This window comes from Vipera ursinii, assembly GCF_947247035.1.
Source record: "Vipera ursinii genome assembly, chromosome: 1".
NCBI classification, from domain to species: domain Eukaryota; kingdom Metazoa; phylum Chordata; class Lepidosauria; order Squamata; family Viperidae; genus Vipera; species Vipera ursinii.
The window spans coordinates 277,841,036-277,860,863 of NC_139512.1; the positions used below are offsets into that span (position 1 = coordinate 277,841,036).

General features: G+C 38.4%; 1 protein-coding gene across 1 annotated transcript in view; it reads left to right on the forward strand.

Annotated features, from left to right (window-relative positions):
- Nucleotides 1-19,828, forward strand: part of IGF2R (insulin like growth factor 2 receptor) — a 93,540-nt gene that overhangs the window by 24,851 nt on the left and 48,861 nt on the right. Inside the window, exons 6-18 of the mRNA XM_083372883.1 lie at nucleotides 1,243-1,363; nucleotides 3,154-3,271; nucleotides 5,878-6,040; nucleotides 7,431-7,599; nucleotides 7,904-8,007; nucleotides 8,572-8,736; nucleotides 9,826-9,966; nucleotides 11,773-11,919; nucleotides 12,430-12,567; nucleotides 12,786-12,927; nucleotides 14,186-14,363; nucleotides 15,623-15,738; nucleotides 16,206-16,371. Coding sequence (XP_083229009.1) covers nucleotides 1,243-1,363; nucleotides 3,154-3,271; nucleotides 5,878-6,040; nucleotides 7,431-7,599; nucleotides 7,904-8,007; nucleotides 8,572-8,736; nucleotides 9,826-9,966; nucleotides 11,773-11,919; nucleotides 12,430-12,567; nucleotides 12,786-12,927; nucleotides 14,186-14,363; nucleotides 15,623-15,738; nucleotides 16,206-16,371 — 1,868 coding nt within the window. The remainder of the gene's footprint in view (nucleotides 1-1,242; nucleotides 1,364-3,153; nucleotides 3,272-5,877; nucleotides 6,041-7,430; nucleotides 7,600-7,903; nucleotides 8,008-8,571; nucleotides 8,737-9,825; nucleotides 9,967-11,772; nucleotides 11,920-12,429; nucleotides 12,568-12,785; nucleotides 12,928-14,185; nucleotides 14,364-15,622; nucleotides 15,739-16,205; nucleotides 16,372-19,828) is intronic.

A 19,828-nucleotide genomic window follows, 5' to 3' on the forward strand; every position in this document is an offset into this window, starting at 1 on the left:
TTCAGATATTTATTTACCATTAATATTTATGAGACTTTCCAATTTTTAAAAATATACTGTAATTTTCCTTTTGTATCTGTGGCTTTGCAGAATCTGCTGATCAACTCTCCCACTTTTCTGACATTTTCCCCATAACTTTTTTCTAAGTATTAGATAATGTTTATGCCTATTTATCTTGGATATTTTGATTGTTGAATAATCCATAGTTCAGTATATCTTATTGGTACTACCTTATTCCATTTTAGGTGTCAATAATAGTGAGATCTTCCTTAAATATGTGGGGGAAAATGTCTGACCTCAAGATTTTCTCAAACTGTTGTTTGTAGGGTTATTAGACTGCTTTATGGAAATATTAGGCAATAGTTTAAATATAATTTTATGGGAAAATCACAACTTCAGTTATATAAAATATTTAAGAACATATATTAAAGTTGCGGTGGCTCAGTGGGTTAGGACGCTGAGTTTATCGATCAGAAGGTCGACAGTTTGGCGGGTCGAATCCCGAGTGCCGCGTAACAGAGTGAGCGCCTGTTACTTGTCTCAGCTTCTGCCAACCTAGCAGTTCGAAAGCACGTAAAAATGCAAGTAGAAAAATAGGGACCACTATGGTGGGAAGGTAACAGCATTCTGTGCGCCTTTGGCGTCTAGTCATACCGGCCACAGGACCACGGAGACGTCCTCGGATAAGCCCTGGCTCTTCGGCTTTGAAACAGAGATGAGCACCGGCCCCTAGAGTTGGAAACAACTAGCACGCATGTGCGGGGGAACCTTTACCTTTTTATAGCTTCCTTTGAAAATACCATTTTTATGACTAAGATATGACTTTGGTGCATTAAGTTATTTTTAAAAGCTGTGAAAATTACTTTGAGGCATTAAAAATGAGTGTAATCTTGCATAATACTGCATGTAAAGACTTGATAAACATATTTGCCTTATTTCTGGAACTTCTGATCAAGGTATCTCTGTAACACCGATATCTCTTCACTTACATAAATTTCTTAAATGTTCTTGCCCGCTTTGCCACTTTAGTATCTATTGCATATAAAGTTGAATCTTGATTGCCATAGTTCTGATTTATAACTTGGCTAAATAGCCTGTCCCTTCTATTTTTTTATTGTTTTGGAAGATGTGACTAAAGAACTTATATTTGATTTCATTTAAGCAAACCTTTGGAAACTTTAACTGAGGAACATATTTATACATCAGTAATACATAGGTTGTTACTCATCATTGCTTCAACAGGAAGGTCATCAGGTGAAACTAGCAGTTGTCCTGAGGACAGTGCAGCTTGTTTGGTGAAGGATGGTCATGCATTTGATCTGGGCCATACTAAAGGATTACTAAAACAACTTGATAAAGACAGGTACGGCTGAAGTCTTTGAGCGATCCTTGAAAGTCATCAGCATGTCAGTGCTGTTCATAGTGAATAAGGTTGAAAGAATGTAACTATAAAGTTTTTTTTTAAAATCCTATTTATATCCCGCCCTTCTCCGAAGACTCAGGGCGGCTTACACTATAAGATGCACAAATCAATGTGCTTAGCAATAGCCTTCATTCTATGTATATGCCTGCTTATTAGGGCTTTTGCCCCCCCCCAAGCATTATTACAAAGTTAGCTTATTGCCCCCAACAATCTGGGTCCTCATTTTACCTACCTCAGAAGAATGGAAGGCTGAGTCAACCTTGAGCAAAGGTTCAAATATTAATGTAAAGTTTAGTCCTTACATGTTCCTGCTACCACTAGGAATTGTATTGAGAGTTGAATTATATGTCCTTTGTTTAATTTACAACAGTTTTAAAATTAGTCTATTTTTGTATGTTTGTGGAGCACAAAAAAAGAACTTTTTATTAGAGGTTGACCTAGAATCACTAACATTGCTTTCATAGGTACAGTATTCTTAATTTTGTTCCTAATTGTGTATTATATTCTTTGCTGAATTCACTGAATTTATAGCTGTTGTTCCCACCACATTATTTACTTTTGCCTCTGCAGCAAATTTCAACAAATAATTTTTCTGAAGTGCGCAGCATCTCCCTGGAAATAACTTAATTACTATTTTATTTTTTGTGTCTATATATATTGCCTTGGGGGGGGGGCTAAATGATTATGCAATGATACTGATAGAATTAGTGTAGTTTTAACCTGGAAAAACAATACACATGATTTGAGTCATCTTGTAAAAGTAACAACAATTTGAAATTATTATGACACCATTATTCTAGATCAGGGCTTTTCACCCTTTTCACCCATTGTACCACTTTTAGGATATGGCAACATCCAAGTACCGCTAGTTGCCTAGCAAGGTGTCAAAAACTTGACCAAAAAAAAAGGAAAAAAGTGATGAAGTACAGGTAGTCCTTGACTTATAACAGTTCGCTTAGTGACTGTTCGAAGTTACAATGGCACTGAAAAAAGTGCCCCCTCCCTCAAGCCACAGCCGAGCAAGACACCTGCCTGCCTGCCTGGTGGCGCTCTTCCTTCTGTCCGAGGTTTTCATTGTTGTGAGCATTTCTGTTGAGGATTGGCAGTGGGGGTGGGTATTTGGTTTTTATTCTCCCCCCTCTGCTGGGTGGTTGCAGCAGGTTTTGGTCATTCACATGACCCTGGGACACTGTGCCCATCATAAATATAAATCATTTGCCAAGCATCTGAATGTAAATCACAAGACCCTGGAGATGCTGCAACATTCCAGCTGATAGGCGCTTCTTCTGGGCTCAGAAGCGCCAGGATCAGCGCCGAGCTCCAATTGGAGCCTAGCGCTGATCCTGGTGCTTCTGCTGAGTCCTGACAGGCCTGCAACTCCAGCCATCTTTCGCTCAGGCTTGTGTAGTGCTGCCACTGGTTCAGCTCATTCCCCTCCCCTGCTACCACTTTCCTAAGATGGTCGCGTACCACCTGCCAGGTGCCAATGTACCACAGGTGGTACCCGTACCATTGGTTGAAAAGCCCTGCTGTAGATTCTACTTGTGCAATCGTTCACTCCTCCAATTTGGTATCTTGCAGATAGGTTTGAATTCCAGTTCCTTAGATTTCCTAGCCCTCTTGTTTGTTAATTGTTACATTCCAACTACACATTGCAAACTTTGCTTTGTGTGAATCTCCCAGTACTGTAGTTATTTTTTCATGTTTATAGTTTTTTTTAATTTTTTCAGGTTTCAACTGAGATACGAAAAAGAAAACAGCAATGTAAAAGAGAGACCAGACTTTTGTGGTAGCCATGACCCAGCAGTTACAATTACTTTTGTATGTCCAGAGGGAAGGCAAAGAGAGGTAATCAACAATTTTCTATGGTGGATGTTGAGAGCTGTTACTTGACTGGGAAAGCCAATGGATCATAGTAGTAACTGTGAGAGGGATCTTGGAGTCCTAGTGTACAATCACTTAAATATGAGCCAGCAGTGTGCTGCAGCTGCCAAAAAAGCCAACACAGTGCTAGGCTCCATTAACAGACAGATAGAATCAAGATCGCATGAAATATTAATACCACTTTACAATGCCTTGGTAAGGCCACACTTGGAATACTGCATCCAGTTTTGGTCACCACGATATAAAAAAGATGTTGAGACTCTAGAAAGAGTACGGAGAAGAGCAACAAAGATGATTAGGGGACTGGAGGCTAAAACATATAAGGAACGGTTGCTGGAATTGGGTATGCCTAGTTTAATGAAGAGAAGGACAAGGGGTGACATGATAGCAGTGTTCCAATATCTCAGGGGCTGCCACAAAGAAGAGGGAGTCAAGCTATTCTCCAAAGCGCCTGAAGGCAGGATAAGAAGCAACGGGTGGAAACTAATCAAGGAGAGAAGCAACCTAGAACTAAGGAGAAACTTCCTCACAGTCAGAACAATTAACCAGTGGAACAACCTGCCTCCAGAAGCGGTGAATGCTCCAACACTGGAAGTTTTTAAGAAGAGACTGACAGCCATTTGTCTGAAATGGTATAGGGCTTTCTGCCTGAGCAGGGGGTTGGACTAAAAGACCTCCAAGGTCCCTTCCAACTTTATTATTATTATTATTAAATAGCATTAACTCAAAATAAATGTACCAGCATACTTCAATTTTACAGGGCCAAGTCGAGATATTCTATTTCCTAAAAAGTAAATATCATGGCCATTCTTTCTCATACTTCTTTAATTGCCCAATCAAAGTTCATATCAAGCCTGTTAAAGTTACTTTAGAGGCAGAATATTCCATAAGTCTTTCCCTGACAACAAAAATACTGTCTTAATGAATTAAATTACTACTACAATTTCTGGCTATCTAAACTGGACGGGACGCGGTGGCTCAGTGGGTTAGGACACTGAGCATGTCGATCAGAAGGTCAGCAGTTTGGCGGGTCGAATCCCAAGTGCCGCGTAACAGAGTGAGCGCCTGTTACTCGTCCCAGCTTCTGCCAACCTAGCAGTTTGAAAGCACGTAAAAATGCAAGTAGAAAAATAGGGACCACTACAGTGGGAAGGTAACAGCGTTCCGTGCGCCTTTGGCGTCTAGTCATGCCGGCCACATGACCACGGAGACGTCCTCAGACAAGCGCTGGCTCTTCGGCTTTGAAACGGAGATGAGCACCGGCCCCTAGAGTTGGAAACGACTAGCACGCATGTGCGGGGGAACCTTTACCTTTACCTTTAAACTGTGGACAATTTTTGATAACTACAACCATGGTTTTCCATTGATTGAGGATTGCATTGAACAAGGATGTTTGTAGGTTTGGGGAGGTTTTTTATGGTATTCTGTCAAGTTGATAATTGATTATTTGGATTATTAAAAATCAGAAATAAAAGTTACTTTTGTATTCTGAAATCTGAATGACCGCAGTAAAGGATTTCAGGCTATATGTAAGTTTTTCCATCCCTAAATCAAGGCAGATGTTTTTGACCAAGTATCGCACTTTTCCCCCCCTTTTGTTGTTTTCATTTATGGTCGGCTTCTAAAGATTGCTAGAGGCATGCAGTAAAGTCATAGAAGTGGATAGGCTAAAATGTTTAGCCAGTTTTTCTATTTTGAGTGGATGGATGCTTTAGTTAAAAACAGAAAAAAACTACATAAATTCTTCCAAAACTTTAATAATCTTTTTTAGGGTGATATTTGTAAAGTGGGAAAAGCATTACATTTTACTGTTGAAAACTGCATTTTTTTTCTGGTAGATTTTGGTAGTATGGTCCTTCAATTGCTGGAGACAACAAAAGTGGTTCGTAAGAGGGCTTATGCACAACATGAAACAGTTTGTCATCTTCACTCTTGTACCTCCCCCCCCCCAAATTTAGGCTATTGAAAATTCAGAACCTAATAGCTAGAAATACAGAGCAGTATATAGCAAGCAGAGAGCCATTTGAAACTAAACTACTGTATTTTATAATAAATAGTTCATATACATTCTATTGGAAAATTTCAGAATCCAAATTTGATTTTGTATCAGAAAACTTCATCCAGGTCTTGCTCTAGCACATCTTTGTCTTCCCTGCCAGTTAGAGGCTATCATTAAGTATGCATGAAAGACAGTTTGAAGTGGGAAAGAGAGAAGACTATATTTGTGACATCACTATTTTTTTAAATTGGTAAACAGGAAAAGTCTTTATAGAGCAGGTAGGCTAGAGTGGATCGGAGGAAAAAAAATGAAATCATACAGCCAGTTGTTCTACTTGATGATGCAAGAAAAGACCACCTTGACACTGAAATGGCATTTCTTTGGCTGAGTTTTGGTAAAAGTTAAATAATACGTTTTAGCAACATTTATGACACATGTAGGGTGATATTAAAATGAGAAATTGTGTTACTATTCCCTAGTTCTGGAGACTTGTATTGCACTTGTGAGCTTATGTTTAGGGGTGGATAAATTGAGGTTCTACGATCTGATTAGGTTTGTTTTTTTAATATAGGATACAAATCCTACGCTCACTGCTCAAAGCAATTGCCGCTATGAGATTGAATGGGTTACTGAGTCAGCTTGTCCCAGAGACTACCTGGAGAGTCATAATTGTACTCTGAGCAGTGAACAACATGGTATTTATGTGGATCTGACACCTCTTATGCAATCCCCAGGTAACACTCCTATTTCCCTTACAGCGTGTGTGCAACAAGGTATTTTGTACAAGTAAAACCAGCAGTTATAGCAGAAAAAGACAATTTTCAAATTCTGGTATAGATGTATGGTACAAAATGTTATGTAAGCAATGATTTGCTCTTGAAAATGAATCAGATGATACATAGATACATAAATGAAGTCATCATAGATGGGACTGTACTATTTTGAAGGTTATCTGTTTTGAATGTATTTTTATGGGTGGGAAGAGTTAACTTGCTTTTTGCCAAAAATACAGTATTTATTAAGGCATTAAAATGAAAGCAACAAGTAAGTCAACAGATGGAAGTTACAAAACTTGCTAATAGACCTGGTCTTTACAATAAGTGCTCTAAAAACCAATGCTCTAGCAGTTTAGAAATCAGTGTAATGAACAAATCTGATCAAACAACAGTGGAAGCCACTGCTCTAACAATCACAGAAACATGTTTTCCTTTTTTAGTTGTATCTGATGAGGATGATGATCACATAAGCTTAAAGATGCTAAAACATAAAAAGGCAGAATGAAATAGAAACAAAACTGAAAACATTATAAAGAGAAAAATTAGTGACTTTCTCTATTCCTTTTGTTCTTTTTTTTTAAGGAGAAAAGCTAGGTCACAGATATTTTCACTGATTGATCAACTTCATGGAATTTCATAATGCTAGATGCAGCATGCATTCAGTTTAATCCCTTCAGAACTGGGATATGGAGAAAAATCTAGAAAATTTGTTAGGAAACACTTGTTTTGAATCAGGATGAAATGGAGAAAATTATAAATCTCTAAAGTGTCGTTTCATGAAATGAAATTTGTCTTGCAAAATCCTGCATCTGAATAATTGGGTAAATTTAGAAAATGGTAAGAAGAGCATCACTTGTGGCACACAGACAGATAATAACAATTCTATACAGTGACCATATAAGTATTTTGGTGTCTTAAGTATATATTAGGGACGCGGTGGCTCAGTGGGTTAGGACGCTGAGCTTGTCGATCAGAAGGTCAGCAGTTTGGCGGGTTGAATCCCGAGTGCCGCATAACAGAGTGAGCGCCTGTTACTCGTCCCAGCTTCTGCCAACCTAGCAGTTCGAAAGCACGTAAAAAATGCAAGTAGAAAAATAGAGACCACAACGGTGGGAAGGTAACAGCGTTCCGTGCACCTTTGGCGTCTAGTCATGCCGGCCACATGACCACGGAGACGTCCTCGGACAAGTGCTGGCTCTTTGGCTTTGAAACGGAGATGAGCACCGGCCCCTAGAATCGGAAACGACTAGCACGCATGTGCGGGGGAACCTTTACCTAAGTATATATTTCCATTTGTATGATCATTTGAGTATTTCAGATTTGTGGATTTCAATCATATTTTCTTTAGGTGATGTGTCACCATATCTTGCAAAAGACAAAGAGTATGACTATTATCTGAATGTATGTGGGAAAGTAACTGGTGGTGCTTGTACGGATAAGGATGTGTCTTCATGCCAAGTTAAATCTGAAAAAAGTCAGCAGAAAGTGGCAGGAAGATTTACCAATCAAACTCTCAGGTTAGTACTATTCCAGAAATGTTAATATGAGGTGTTTTCTTTTTTTTAGAAAAAAATCTGTGATGTTGCCCCAGGATATTTTGATTGGTGTCAGAGAAAAATAGTTTTTATTTCTGAAACAAGATATTTTTTTCACAACATAAAACACTGTGTGGGTAGTCCTCAGGTTTTGACTACTCGCAATCATACAAAGTTTTGATGTCACTGTGATGCTTACTACTACTGGTTCTTGAAATTCTGTCTGTTGTGACATCCAATAAAAATAATTAAGTAGAATTGCATTATTATTATTTTTTTAAATCAGATTTGCTGATGGAGACCTTATTCTGACGTATCCAGGAGGAGATAGTTGTAGTTCGGGTTTCCAGAGAATGACAGTCATAAATTTTGAATGCAATCAGACTGCAGGTAATCTACCAATCTGGTTGTCAATGGATTAATTTGAGCAATATTGTTCTGTTGGAGAAACTGCTGATACTTTTTTTTTAAAAAAAGAAAAAATTATATAGAAACATTTTATATAGAAAACGAGATATTCATTTCATTTCATTTCATTACTAACCATGTCATTTAAAGAGAGACCTTATACGATAAAATAAGTTGTGGCTTATTTGGTAAATGAATGCACTAAACAAATTATGGTTAAGTGTGGTATGTGAACTCCAGTATTAGTTGCAGTATTAAAGCCTTTTTATTTCAACACATGATGGATTGTTTTAGGGTTAGGCTATGGAAATGGATGCCATGTATATATTTGACTTTAAGTTTTTAATTGAATTATTGAATCTCTTGAATTATTTGGGATAACTGGATTTTGTTATTCTTATGTTTGATTGTGTGTCATAAGCCTAAATGTGAATATATTAATGGACAATATCAGTACTTTAATTTGGTACCTTTTTATATGTTTCCTGTTACATTGTAAAACTTTTTAATCTGAATGTTTCTGGTATTTTTGTGAATTTATTAAAGATAATAATGGCAAAGGGCATCCAGAATTTAATGGTGAGACAGACTGTTCATATTTTTTCACCTGGCAAACCAAATATGCCTGTGTTGGAGAAGAAGAAGGTTTGCCTTGCATGGTTTCAGATAAGAAGAAAAAGTATGACTTGACACGACTGATTCGTCATTCTGGTATGAAACTTTTAAATAATCTATTGTCTGCTTAATTGTTTTAAATCTCTAGTTGATATATAACTGGTTGTCTGAAATGCTGTCCTAAACATAACATATTCTTGTCAAATGTACTGGGTGAATAGTAGAATATTGATGATTTCCCAAAGATAAAAGGATTTATGTTTGCAGACATTAGTAGAAAAGCTCTCTGTTTTAGTCTTTTGAACATAATGCAGAATGCACTTTACTCAATGAACTTGGTGAATTTTTGTGGTTGCAGGTGTGCAGTGATACTCCAACAAATTCATGTCACAGTGGTGTCATCTATGGTGCTAGCATAACATTTTAAGACAACTTTTAAGGCATATTCAATCCAGCCCTCTGTGTCAGATGTTGGCCAATCACATCCATTAGACATAAGGCAGTTGTCCTCTTCCATTGTTCTAGGGCGTGCTGCCTTGGAAATTTCTGTAATCCTGCAGATCGCAACAAGTACTGGGTTTGATTTTTGTGTTAGGCCTAGAAACACTATGGATTAAGTGTGCTCCCAAGTTGACCTCCTGGAGGGGAAGACCTTCATACCCTTTGATATATGTTATGATTTTCATTAAATTGTTGTATGGTTTTACATTATATACAAATGACACTTTTGTAGTGGTTTTGAATAGTCCAGTGGTGTTAATTAGCTACAGGCTCTGGTTTATCATTAGTATATTTTGACTTGACCACATTTGTATATCTCTCTTTTGCATTCCTTTTTTTTTGAATCTTGTTCCTGAGTTTTAAAATAGTCTTACATTAACTAAACTTAATTGTCATTTTGGGTGGGGAATTAAGTTGTTAGATTGTTAGATAATGTGGCATTAGAAAGCAAGCAGGCAGCATATAGCTATGGTAGAAACTAGGAGAGAAAAGTATGAAGAGTTACTATGAGTTGTATTATTGTAAATTGGATATACTACATTTCTTATTGCTTACTTTTCTATTTCTTTGTTTTACAATTGCTTGCTCTCTTTCTGCAGTGTTTATAATTGTTTACCCCAAAGGGAAATAACACGATGGATATGTTTTAATGTTTTAATCTGAAATATGTCATCTTAATTCTAGAATCAGAGGAGAATTGGGAAGCTGTAGATATCAATCCCGTAGAAGCAAAAAAGAAACGCTTCTTTATAAATGTCTGTCACAAGGTACTCCAGAAAAAAGAAGCAATGCACTGTGCCAAAGATGCATCAGTTTGCTCTGTTGGTGAGTAGGGCTCTAAACCCAGCCCCTCTCTTAATAAAAGCTAAGCTGCATTTATTTCATAGCACAATACTCATTTAAGTCTGCAGGACAAAGTGTCTGCTCTAGAACTTGCCCTCCCAGTTCCTCTGTTTTGTACGTTTCTTTTCAATTCTCATGTCTCAAATTTTAAGGTGGTATCTGCATTAAAATTACAACGGGCCTTGGATTTAGGAAACTCTTCTTAACATTCTAGAAGATTGGATAAATCCTTAATTTCTAAGACTGGTTATAAAAATGGTAGCTATCCATCTCTTAAGACAGACCTGTCAAACACAAGGCCCGGGGGCCAGATCCGGCCCACCAAGTGGTTTCATGCGGCCCGCGAAGCCATCCTGGAAACAGTGAGAGAACGGCCCCCACTGCCTTGGCCCTGGCCCAGAGACCCTCCTTCTGCCAGAGACCCTCAGATCTGCCCCACTCCTGCCCAGGCCCCCATAGGCACCCTTGATGCGAACAATGTAGAGCTGGCCACGCCCACCCAGTAGGCCATACACACTCTAGCCACGCCCACCCGGTAGGCCATGCCCACCCAGGCCACACCCACTCAGCCCCCTGAGGGCAACCGCAATCCTGATGCGGCCCTCAATGAAATTGAGTTTGACACCCCTGTCCTAAGAGTTGAGAAAATAAGGACAGAAAATTTAGAAGTATAGGACTGTGAAAGTGAATTATAAGACATTTGTTCTTGCTACGCTTTATATGTAATGTTCCCTGAAGAGCATCTGTTGGAGGAGGCTATGCCATGAATCTTAATAATAATCATCTTTCCTCTTCTTTTTTTTTTGTCCACTTGTATTTTCAATAGTTGTACTTATTTTTTTACATTATTTCTGTGCTGCCCCAGTCACATAGCTCTGGGAAGCATACAATTTACATAAACAAACTATTAAATACATAATTGCAATAAAATAAATAATAAAATAAATAAACCAAGTAAGAGTAGCACTCATAAGTGTATAGTTTTAATTTATTTTCTAAATGTCACTAGAAAGGGGTCATTCATAAAGGGTAGCTATTCCCTAGGATTGGGGCAGCAATAGAAGAAAAGGCATATTTCCTGGTTCCATTCTTGAGTTTCATTTTGCATAGGAATATGTATGCCAGTGAAGGGATGCGGTGGCTCAGTGGGTTAGGACGCTGAGCTTGTTGATCAGAAGGTCGGCAGTTTGGCGGGTCGAATCCCGAGTGCCGCGTAACTGTTACTTGTCCCAGCTTCTGCCAACCTAGCAGTTTGAAAGCACGTAAAAATGCAAGTAGAAAAATAGGGACCACTATGGTGGGAAGCATTCTGTGCGCCTTTGGCGTCTAGTCATGCTGGCCACATGACCACAGAGACGTCCTCGGACAAGCACTGGCTCTCCGGCTTTGAAACGGAGATGAGCACCGGCCCCTAGAGTTGGAAACGATTAGCACACATGTGCGGGGGAACCTTTACCTTTACCGTATGCCAGATGGAAGCCAAAAATTGCGGCAATTTAATTATGATTTAGCTTTTGATTTACATGGGTATATACACCTTATAATGCCCTTGGTCTTTTGGTGAATCCACAGCATAAACAGAACAATCTTTAGTTGTTTATTATAACAGACTTTTTAAATAATGTTTGAATCCCTTCACTTTATAATCTATTCCATCTGACAGCTATATTGAATATTTTATTTTGTATACAATCCTGCAGTCAACTTGCACTAACCCTCCAGTTTGGGAATGAAGGCCTTTTCTGTGAAAGCAGGGATTCATAGTTTTCATATTGCATTGCTTTTTAGATAAAAACAATAATACAAGAAATCTTGGGACTTTCATGTCTTCTCCCAGAAAGGTTGGAGAAAATATTGAGCTTCATTATTCAGGGGGAGACGAATGTGCGCTCAATAAAAAAATTGAAACAAATATAATCCTTATTTGTAAACCAGGTGAGTGATGTGATTTCATTATTAAATCTTAAATATCTGACCTTTATATAAAATAGTATACTCTGTAGTAATTGTATTTTTTATAAGCTTTGACTTTTGAGTCTTTACCACTACAAAGTATTTTTTTAAAATTATTTTTGTGTGCAGAATATTACAGCATTCAGGTCTTCCTCTACAAAGCTTGGATATAGCATATATAGTGGTGCTTAAAAGTTTTGAATTTTTGAATCTTCAATATTTCTGTATAAATACAGACTTAAAACATGATCGGTTTTCTACACAAGTACTAAAACTAGGTAGAGAAAACAAATGTGTGGAAAGAAAGAAAGAAAGTCAAATAGGAATTTGTTACTGTTTATATTTTATTGGACGTGGAAAATACTCTCTGACTGAAGAAATATAAACTGATTAAATAACTGATCCACATATCTGATCAGATAATCTGGGAAGTCCTGTTACTGTGTTCTTGAAGATGAGTGACTATTCAGATCAGTATTGTTCTGTTGATAGGTGATCTGGAAAGCGCTCCCCTTTTGATTAATTATGGATATGATGGGTGCTTGTTTGAATTTGAATGGCATACTGCTGCTGCCTGCGTCCTGTCTAAAACAAAAGGAGACCACTGCAAAGTTTCAGATCTTCAAGCTGGTATGTAGCTAAACAGAACCTGTGATGGGGAATTCAGATTTCCTTTTTTGCACTTAACATTTTGTGTCAGCTAGCACTGTTGTTATCTTCGTGCCAAGATTAAGTCTAAGATTATACATACTTAGAAATGATTATTACATATTTTTCTTCTTGTGAAGACTGTCTTATACACATTAACAACTTTTTATTAAAGAAGGCTTTTTTAAATTCCTACTTAGGAGTATCCTTCGACCTATCGCCACTAATGAAGGAATCTTTCTCCATAATCACAAGTGACTATACTTTCTATATTAGTATTTGTGGCTCTTTGTCAAATAAGCTTTGTGGGTCAGAGTCTGCAGCATGTCAAGTAAAGAAAAAGTAAGTATTATGTGCATGCCTCCTGAATCTCCATTTTATGGGACATTTGATGGCCTTTACATACTTTTTGTCCTTACTGTAGATTAGGAAATTATCTAGGGCAGGGCTCAAAGAATGAAATAACCAAAATGTCGTTGTGAATAGGGCTGTTGCTTTACTTGCTCTGCATAAATTTGGCCGTCACAACTCTAGTGAATTGAGTCTTTTCATCAGGGCCCTTTTTCTCTAACCCCAAGGCCAAATTCGGGAAGATTTGGCCCAGGATTACTGATGACATGCAAATAAAAGTATGTTGTATCTTCAAAATGAGTTGGTTGCTTTAGCTGAGTGATTATGAGGTGGTGAAAAAGATTAATTACATTTTGGGATATCATTTTGTGTTTTGTTGGGTTGCTTACATGACATTGAGGTTTTAGTTTATACACCGAGGGAAAAAAGTATTTGATCCCCTGCTGATTTTGTACGGCTACTGACAAAGAAATGATCAGTCTATAATTTTAATGGTAGGTTTATTTTAACAGCGAGAGACAGAATAACAAAAAAAATATATCCAGAAAAATGCATTTCAAAAAAGTTATAAATTGATTTGAATTTCAATGAGTGAAATAAATATTTGATCCCCTATCAATCAGCAAGATTTCTGGCTCCCAGATGTCTTTTATGCAGGTAACAAACTGAGATTAGGAGCACTCTCTTAAAAGGAGCGCTCCTAATCTCAGCTTGTTACCTGTATAAAAGACACCTGTCCACAGAAGCAAGCAATCAGATTCCAAACTCTCTGCCATGACCAGGATCAAAGAGTTGTCCAAGGATGTCAGGGACAAGATTGTAGACGTACACAAGCTCTAGGACAGTTGTTCCAATCACAAGTGATCAATCCTGAGGAGCTGTTCCATTACGTGAATTGGCATGAACTTCTGATCAATACTTGACCTGAGCTCCTAATTTTATTGGGTGGCTATAAATTTTTGCTAGCATGTGGCCTTAACAATTTGCCTTCTATATAAAATATGGATTATTGTTGATTGTGATTGGAAAATATAACCCAAACAGTCATGAGTGTATCTTGGATTAGTAACATAGCACAGTGGGACAAACCACAGTACAGAAAGTTGATTCATAAGATTGAAATAAATCAAGAAATATATATGTGACAGTTGCATTTGCTTTTGTAACAAAGCTTAGTTTTTTGGAAGATGACATTATACTGGAACATTTAAAGCAAACTTACATGAATTACATTAATGTATAATTCTAGTGGCCAAGATTCCTGGAATCTTGGGATGCCCAGTTCTCAGCTGTCCTATTATGATGGAATTATTCAGCTAAACTATCAAAATGGCACACCCTACAACAATGCGCAGCATACAACACGGTCTACCCATATAACATTCCTGTGTGATCGTAATGCGAACATGAGTGTACCAGAGTATCAGGTAGGAGCTGACTAAGAACAATTTCCTTTAATTCTGTCTTTGCACTGCATGTTTAATTCAAGCCTTTGAAAGGCTAACAAAATGGTAATTAATTCACGAAATTTAGTTTTTGAGTGGTATAGAGGGGGAATTCTAATTCCATAAGCCTTATATGTCTTTGTGGTTGATCTTTGTAGATTGCCTAGAAATCATCAAGGCATTGGCTCTGATGTCAATTTTAGATATTTTCATATAATTCTTATCCTTTGGGGTGAAGTACACATTTCAGCTTTAAAGTAGTCTGTTCTGGGTCCCCTTGCCAACCCATTCATAAAATTGACACATGGGCATCTCCAGTTACACAATGCCAATTTACCAGAATGCTTAACTACCAACTTCTGTAACCACTCCTGATATAGAATGTTTCATCCTATTCCAACTTACCTTTTTTAAAAAAAAATATTACATTTCTAGGCAAAGTACTCTTACATTTTTTTTATTTTTCAAAGGAGCCTATATGGCTTATTGGGGGCTCTGAGAAACTTTTAGAAGTAGAGATAATGTTGGAATCTGGCACTTTACTGTGTGCCATGAAAGTTTTGTGTTTTAACTTTACAGTTATAAATCTTTAATAGAATTTTTGTTACTTTTTTAAAACTTGAATGAATGAACCTTTATTGTCAAAAGTACAACCATGTATACATTGAGATTGGCTGAGCCTCCCTTCGTGCCCCCACCCCCAACTCACAGTGACACAAACCCTCCATCTTATTACACCATGTGAGCTAATTGCACAACGCACCGGCCTTGCAAGTCAATCATGCATAAAAGTTTATAAAATTATTTCCCGTTCAAAAGCCTAACAGAATAAAAGCTATTCTTCAGCCTGTTGGTATGGCTGGCTATACTCCTATATCTCCTACCCTATGGTAGGAGAGTAAAGAGATACCGTCCAGGGTGTGAGTCATCCCTTTAATAGTTTCAGTTATCTGAGAGGAGGAACTCAGTGAGCAGTAAAAGGAGATGACTTCATTGTTGTCCTAGGCACCGCATTGAGGAATCTGTAGTTAAACACATACATACTGAAAGTTCTTGTTTAGGGCCTGTTGCTTCTAATTGCAAGTATAAATATAGATTCTATTGAACGTTCTGGTGGAAAAGCCTGAATCTATAAAAGCAAAAATCTGTGTCTGTAACCTGAAATGTCTCGTTTTGAATTGTCATAATATTGATATGCTATATTTCCAATCTTTTTTTTTTTTTGCTTTCTGGTAACTTAGGAGGAAGACAGTTTCACATACAACTTCAAGTTGTATACTCAGTATGCTTGTCCAGAAATACCTACCGAATGTGTCGTAACAGATCCTAAAACCATGGAGCAATACGATCTGTCAAGGTAAACAAGAAAACAGAAGTTCTGCATGTAAATTCTAAATATGCGGAAGAACTCTCAGCCATTTTTCCAAGCCAAAAAACAACTTTATATTTTAATCTTAATACTACTTTTGCATTGATCAGCAGTGCTGTCATTATGCTTAACTATCAGAGAATAAGTTTGTTATGGAAAAATAGCTTATTACCTTACAACTCCTAAAGGCTGTCCATGTATAGTTTTAATTGTTCATCCATCAGTATGGATGTTTCTGAGGTGGATAAGTTGTATTAAATCTTATTTTCTCAATACTGTGTTTTAAATAAACAATGTATAATTTTTAGTGTATTTCTATGCTTATCTCAGGGAAATACATGAATACTATTATTTCTGTCTTATTTCTGAATACATTTTTGCCAACTATAATGTTTGTGTTTTATTTTTAAAAACTGACATATTTAAAGGCTTAATAATTTCTGGTCTATTTTTAGTTTATCGTTATTTGGCAATGTAAAAGAAAACTGGTTTGCAATGGACAACTCGGGAGAGAATGTTCACAGAAAGTACTACATTAATGTCTGCCGACCTTTGAACCCTATCCCAGGATGTGACAGAAGAGCATCCATTTGTGAAATGACGTTCAAAAAGGGTGAGAGTGTAAGTATATCCATTCCATAGAGAGACAAGATCAAAACTAACTTTGGAGTTCTCCTTTGTATTCCTGGGTATTTATACAATAAAGGTAGTCCCCAAGGTACGAACCTAATGGAGCCTGGCCATTGGGCTCATAAGTAAAAAAAAAACCTCATCAAATGAATCAAAATCAGATTCATTAATTAAATCAAATGGGTTGTTAATGAACGAAGATCTAACTATTTCCTCAGATAACTGCCATGTTAACTGAACTGAGAGGGTTTCCTGCCAGCCACCGATCAGCTGTTTCCTGCTCAGGAACTAAATTGCCTCCAAGCAGGGCTTAGAGCCATTGCATTTACTTTTCTTTTAAAAAAAACCAACTGCTGCTAGCTAGCTCAAGCGTCTTCAGCTAGCTGTGGGGGCGGGCGGGTGGGGTGGGGTGGGGTGTTGCTTTTAAAAAAAAACAACTTGCCACTAATTAGCTTAAGAGTCTCCAGCCAGGCATCCAGAGAGAGCTGCAGGGATTAATTTGCAGAACTCTCGGCTTACAATAGTAACAGAGATGGAAGGGATCTTGAGGTCACCTAGTCTAACCCACGGCTCTAATAAGAGTATTTCTGATAAATGCCTATCCAGTCTCTTCTTAAAAGCTTCTGGTGATGGGGCACCCACAACTTCTGGAGGCAATTTAAATTTAAAACCTACAGTTTAGTTTATGAGCTACAACCATTATTAGCACATGACCGAAATTTCTCAGTTAAGAGGTCCTGTACCGCCTCCAAGCCATGGTTTGATAAGGATTGCGTAGAAGCCAAGAAAGCCCCTTAACTTGGTATACAAGGAGTACAAAAGCGAGACTGGATATGGCAATAAAGCAATTCTTAAACTGTTACACTCAAAAAACAATTCAAGCAATTGATTGCATTCAAGAAGAGACAAAACACAAGGTCTTCCTGGGAACAGCTCATCGTGGCAGCAAAGCAAAAGAACTCCTCCTTATTTTGGCGTCTAATAGCTTGCCACTCAGAAAGAATCTATACCCCATTAGACTGTGATATATCTCCTATAACCTGGGAACTTCATTTTCGAAGAATGTATAAAGACCCCTCCAGCGAGAGTACAAGGTCTATAATGAAGGATTTACTTGAGTGGCTGGATCTTGAGAACCTGATTGCCGAAGAACAAGCCGTGTTTAGAGAGGGGAGAGGCACCATAGATCAGTGCTTAGTTCTTCATCATTTGATTGAAAAATATGCATCAGATAGACCTGTATCATTATACGCTACCTTTATAAATCTTAAGGCAGCTTTTGACAAGGTTACAAGGATTAAGCTACAGGAGAAGCTGGAAGCTGCCTCAGTTGATCACAGATTCCTCCATCTGTTATGTCCCTTACATACCAAAACATCCCTCAAGGTGAGGTGTAATATGCAAGGTTCTCTCTAGAGGTCAGTTGAAACTCAAAAGGGGGTTAAATGGGTGCATTTTGGCCCTCTTGCTCTTCAATTTTTACATAAATGCTATGGTAAAATGGTTAAATAATCCAAACTACCACCCCGCAAAAATAAGTGACCGTAGCATTGCTCTGGTGCTCTATGCAGATGACACTATGATTCTCTCCAGGACTCCAGTTGGCCTTAAAAGAGCCTTGCAAGCCCTTGTCCAGTATTGCAGATATAATAAACTGGGCATAAATTATGAGAAAACAAAGGTTATGGCTTTTTGCAAAAAGGCCAAAATTGTACTCATGGTATTTAAATAGCCACAAAGGTAACCTAAGTACCTAGGGGTGGTCATCCATGCCACTGGGTCACAAAAAGACCATGGAGAATTTGTGGCTGCCTCTGGCCAACGATCAGTGAATGCCATTCTTAAATTTTTCCACACAAAGGGAGGACATTAAGCTCTTTCTGGCCAAGTCACTAGCACAGCTTCTCTACGGAACCTTGCTCGGATGCTCAGCTTTGTGTTTTACACCACTGGAAAGAGTTCAATCCAAATTTATCAGAACAATTCTCTAGATGCCACGCTGTGTCCCAAACGCACTTCTGCGCCTGGAGACAGGATTGATAAAAATCTAAGCAAGAATCTATATAGCTTCCTTAAACATCTGGCTAAGGCTTAATTGCTTTCTGCAAGGCCTTGCTCCATTAATTCTTCAAGATAAATGCTCCTCTTCATGGATCAAGGCAGTCGAGTCCAACTTTGCCAAACTAGGCTTCTCGCCAGCCTCAGTTCTCAAATTGGACTATGACCAAGCAAAACAAACCTTGTGTTAAAGGATAGAGGACATGAGAGGCAAGCAGACTTAGGTATGGCTCCGCTTTTTCTGGCTGCAGACTCTTGTTAGATATGTGGTTACACCTGCCAGCTATCTTAGTCAGTTAGAGTCAGTAAACCACCAGAAAGCATTCTCGCTTGCACAGTGCCATGCATTTCCATCGGCCGTCCTGTACAGCAAATATAAAAAGACACCATTGGCAGAAAGACTCTGCTCCTGTGGCTCAGGAGAGTTGGAGACCATTGGACACATACACCTTCGATGTTCCTTCTATAGAGGTATTCGGAAAAAACCATAAAAAGGTAAAGGTAAAGGTTCCCCCGCACATGCGTGCTAGTCGTTTCCGACTCTAGGGGCCGGTGCTCATCTCCGTTTCATAGCCGAAGAGCCAGCGCTTGTCCGAGGACATCTCCGTGGTCATGTGGCCGGCATGACTAGACGCCAAAGGCGCACGGAACGCTGTTACCTTCCCACCGTAGTGGTCCCTATTTTTCTACTTGCATTTTTACATGCTTTCGAACTGCTAGGTGGGCAGAAGCTGGGACAAGTAACAGGCGCTCACTCTGCTACGCGGCACTCGGGATTCGACCCGCCAAACTGCCGACCTTCCGATCGACAAGTTCAGCGTCCTAACCCACTGAGCCACCGCATCCCTTGAGCCACCGGATATGGAAAAAACCATATCCTCCCCATAATTGATAGGTTCAAAAAGTATTTATCTCCAGTGGCTGCTTAAGGACGAGGAGGCAGTGATCACTGCGTAGGTGGCTAGATTCTGTGCAGCAGCATTGGGGATTCGCCAGAAACATAAACATTTTTGATCTTTTTAATAATCTTTCATAATTCATTTTATTATGTGTTTTAATCCAGCATTAGACTATAAAAAATAAAATTAAAAAACCCTACAGTAATATATGTTAATTTCCAAAATAAAAGCTCAATAGTTTGCAACTTGCAGTACTTAAAAAGCAGAACAGTTGCCAAAGTGCTTGCAAACTATAGAATAACAAAAAAAATTTTAAAAAAAAAATACAGAAGTAATTGTAGCACTCGAGCCCAGGCAGTAGCAGATTGCAGCAAAAGTAAAACCCGGTGCTGGCTTGACTCTTGTTTGGCCATGTGACCAGGGACAAAAAAAAAAAACCAACCCAATCCTTCCTGCTTCTTGTACCCCGGAATGGCCCAGGCAAGTCCTAG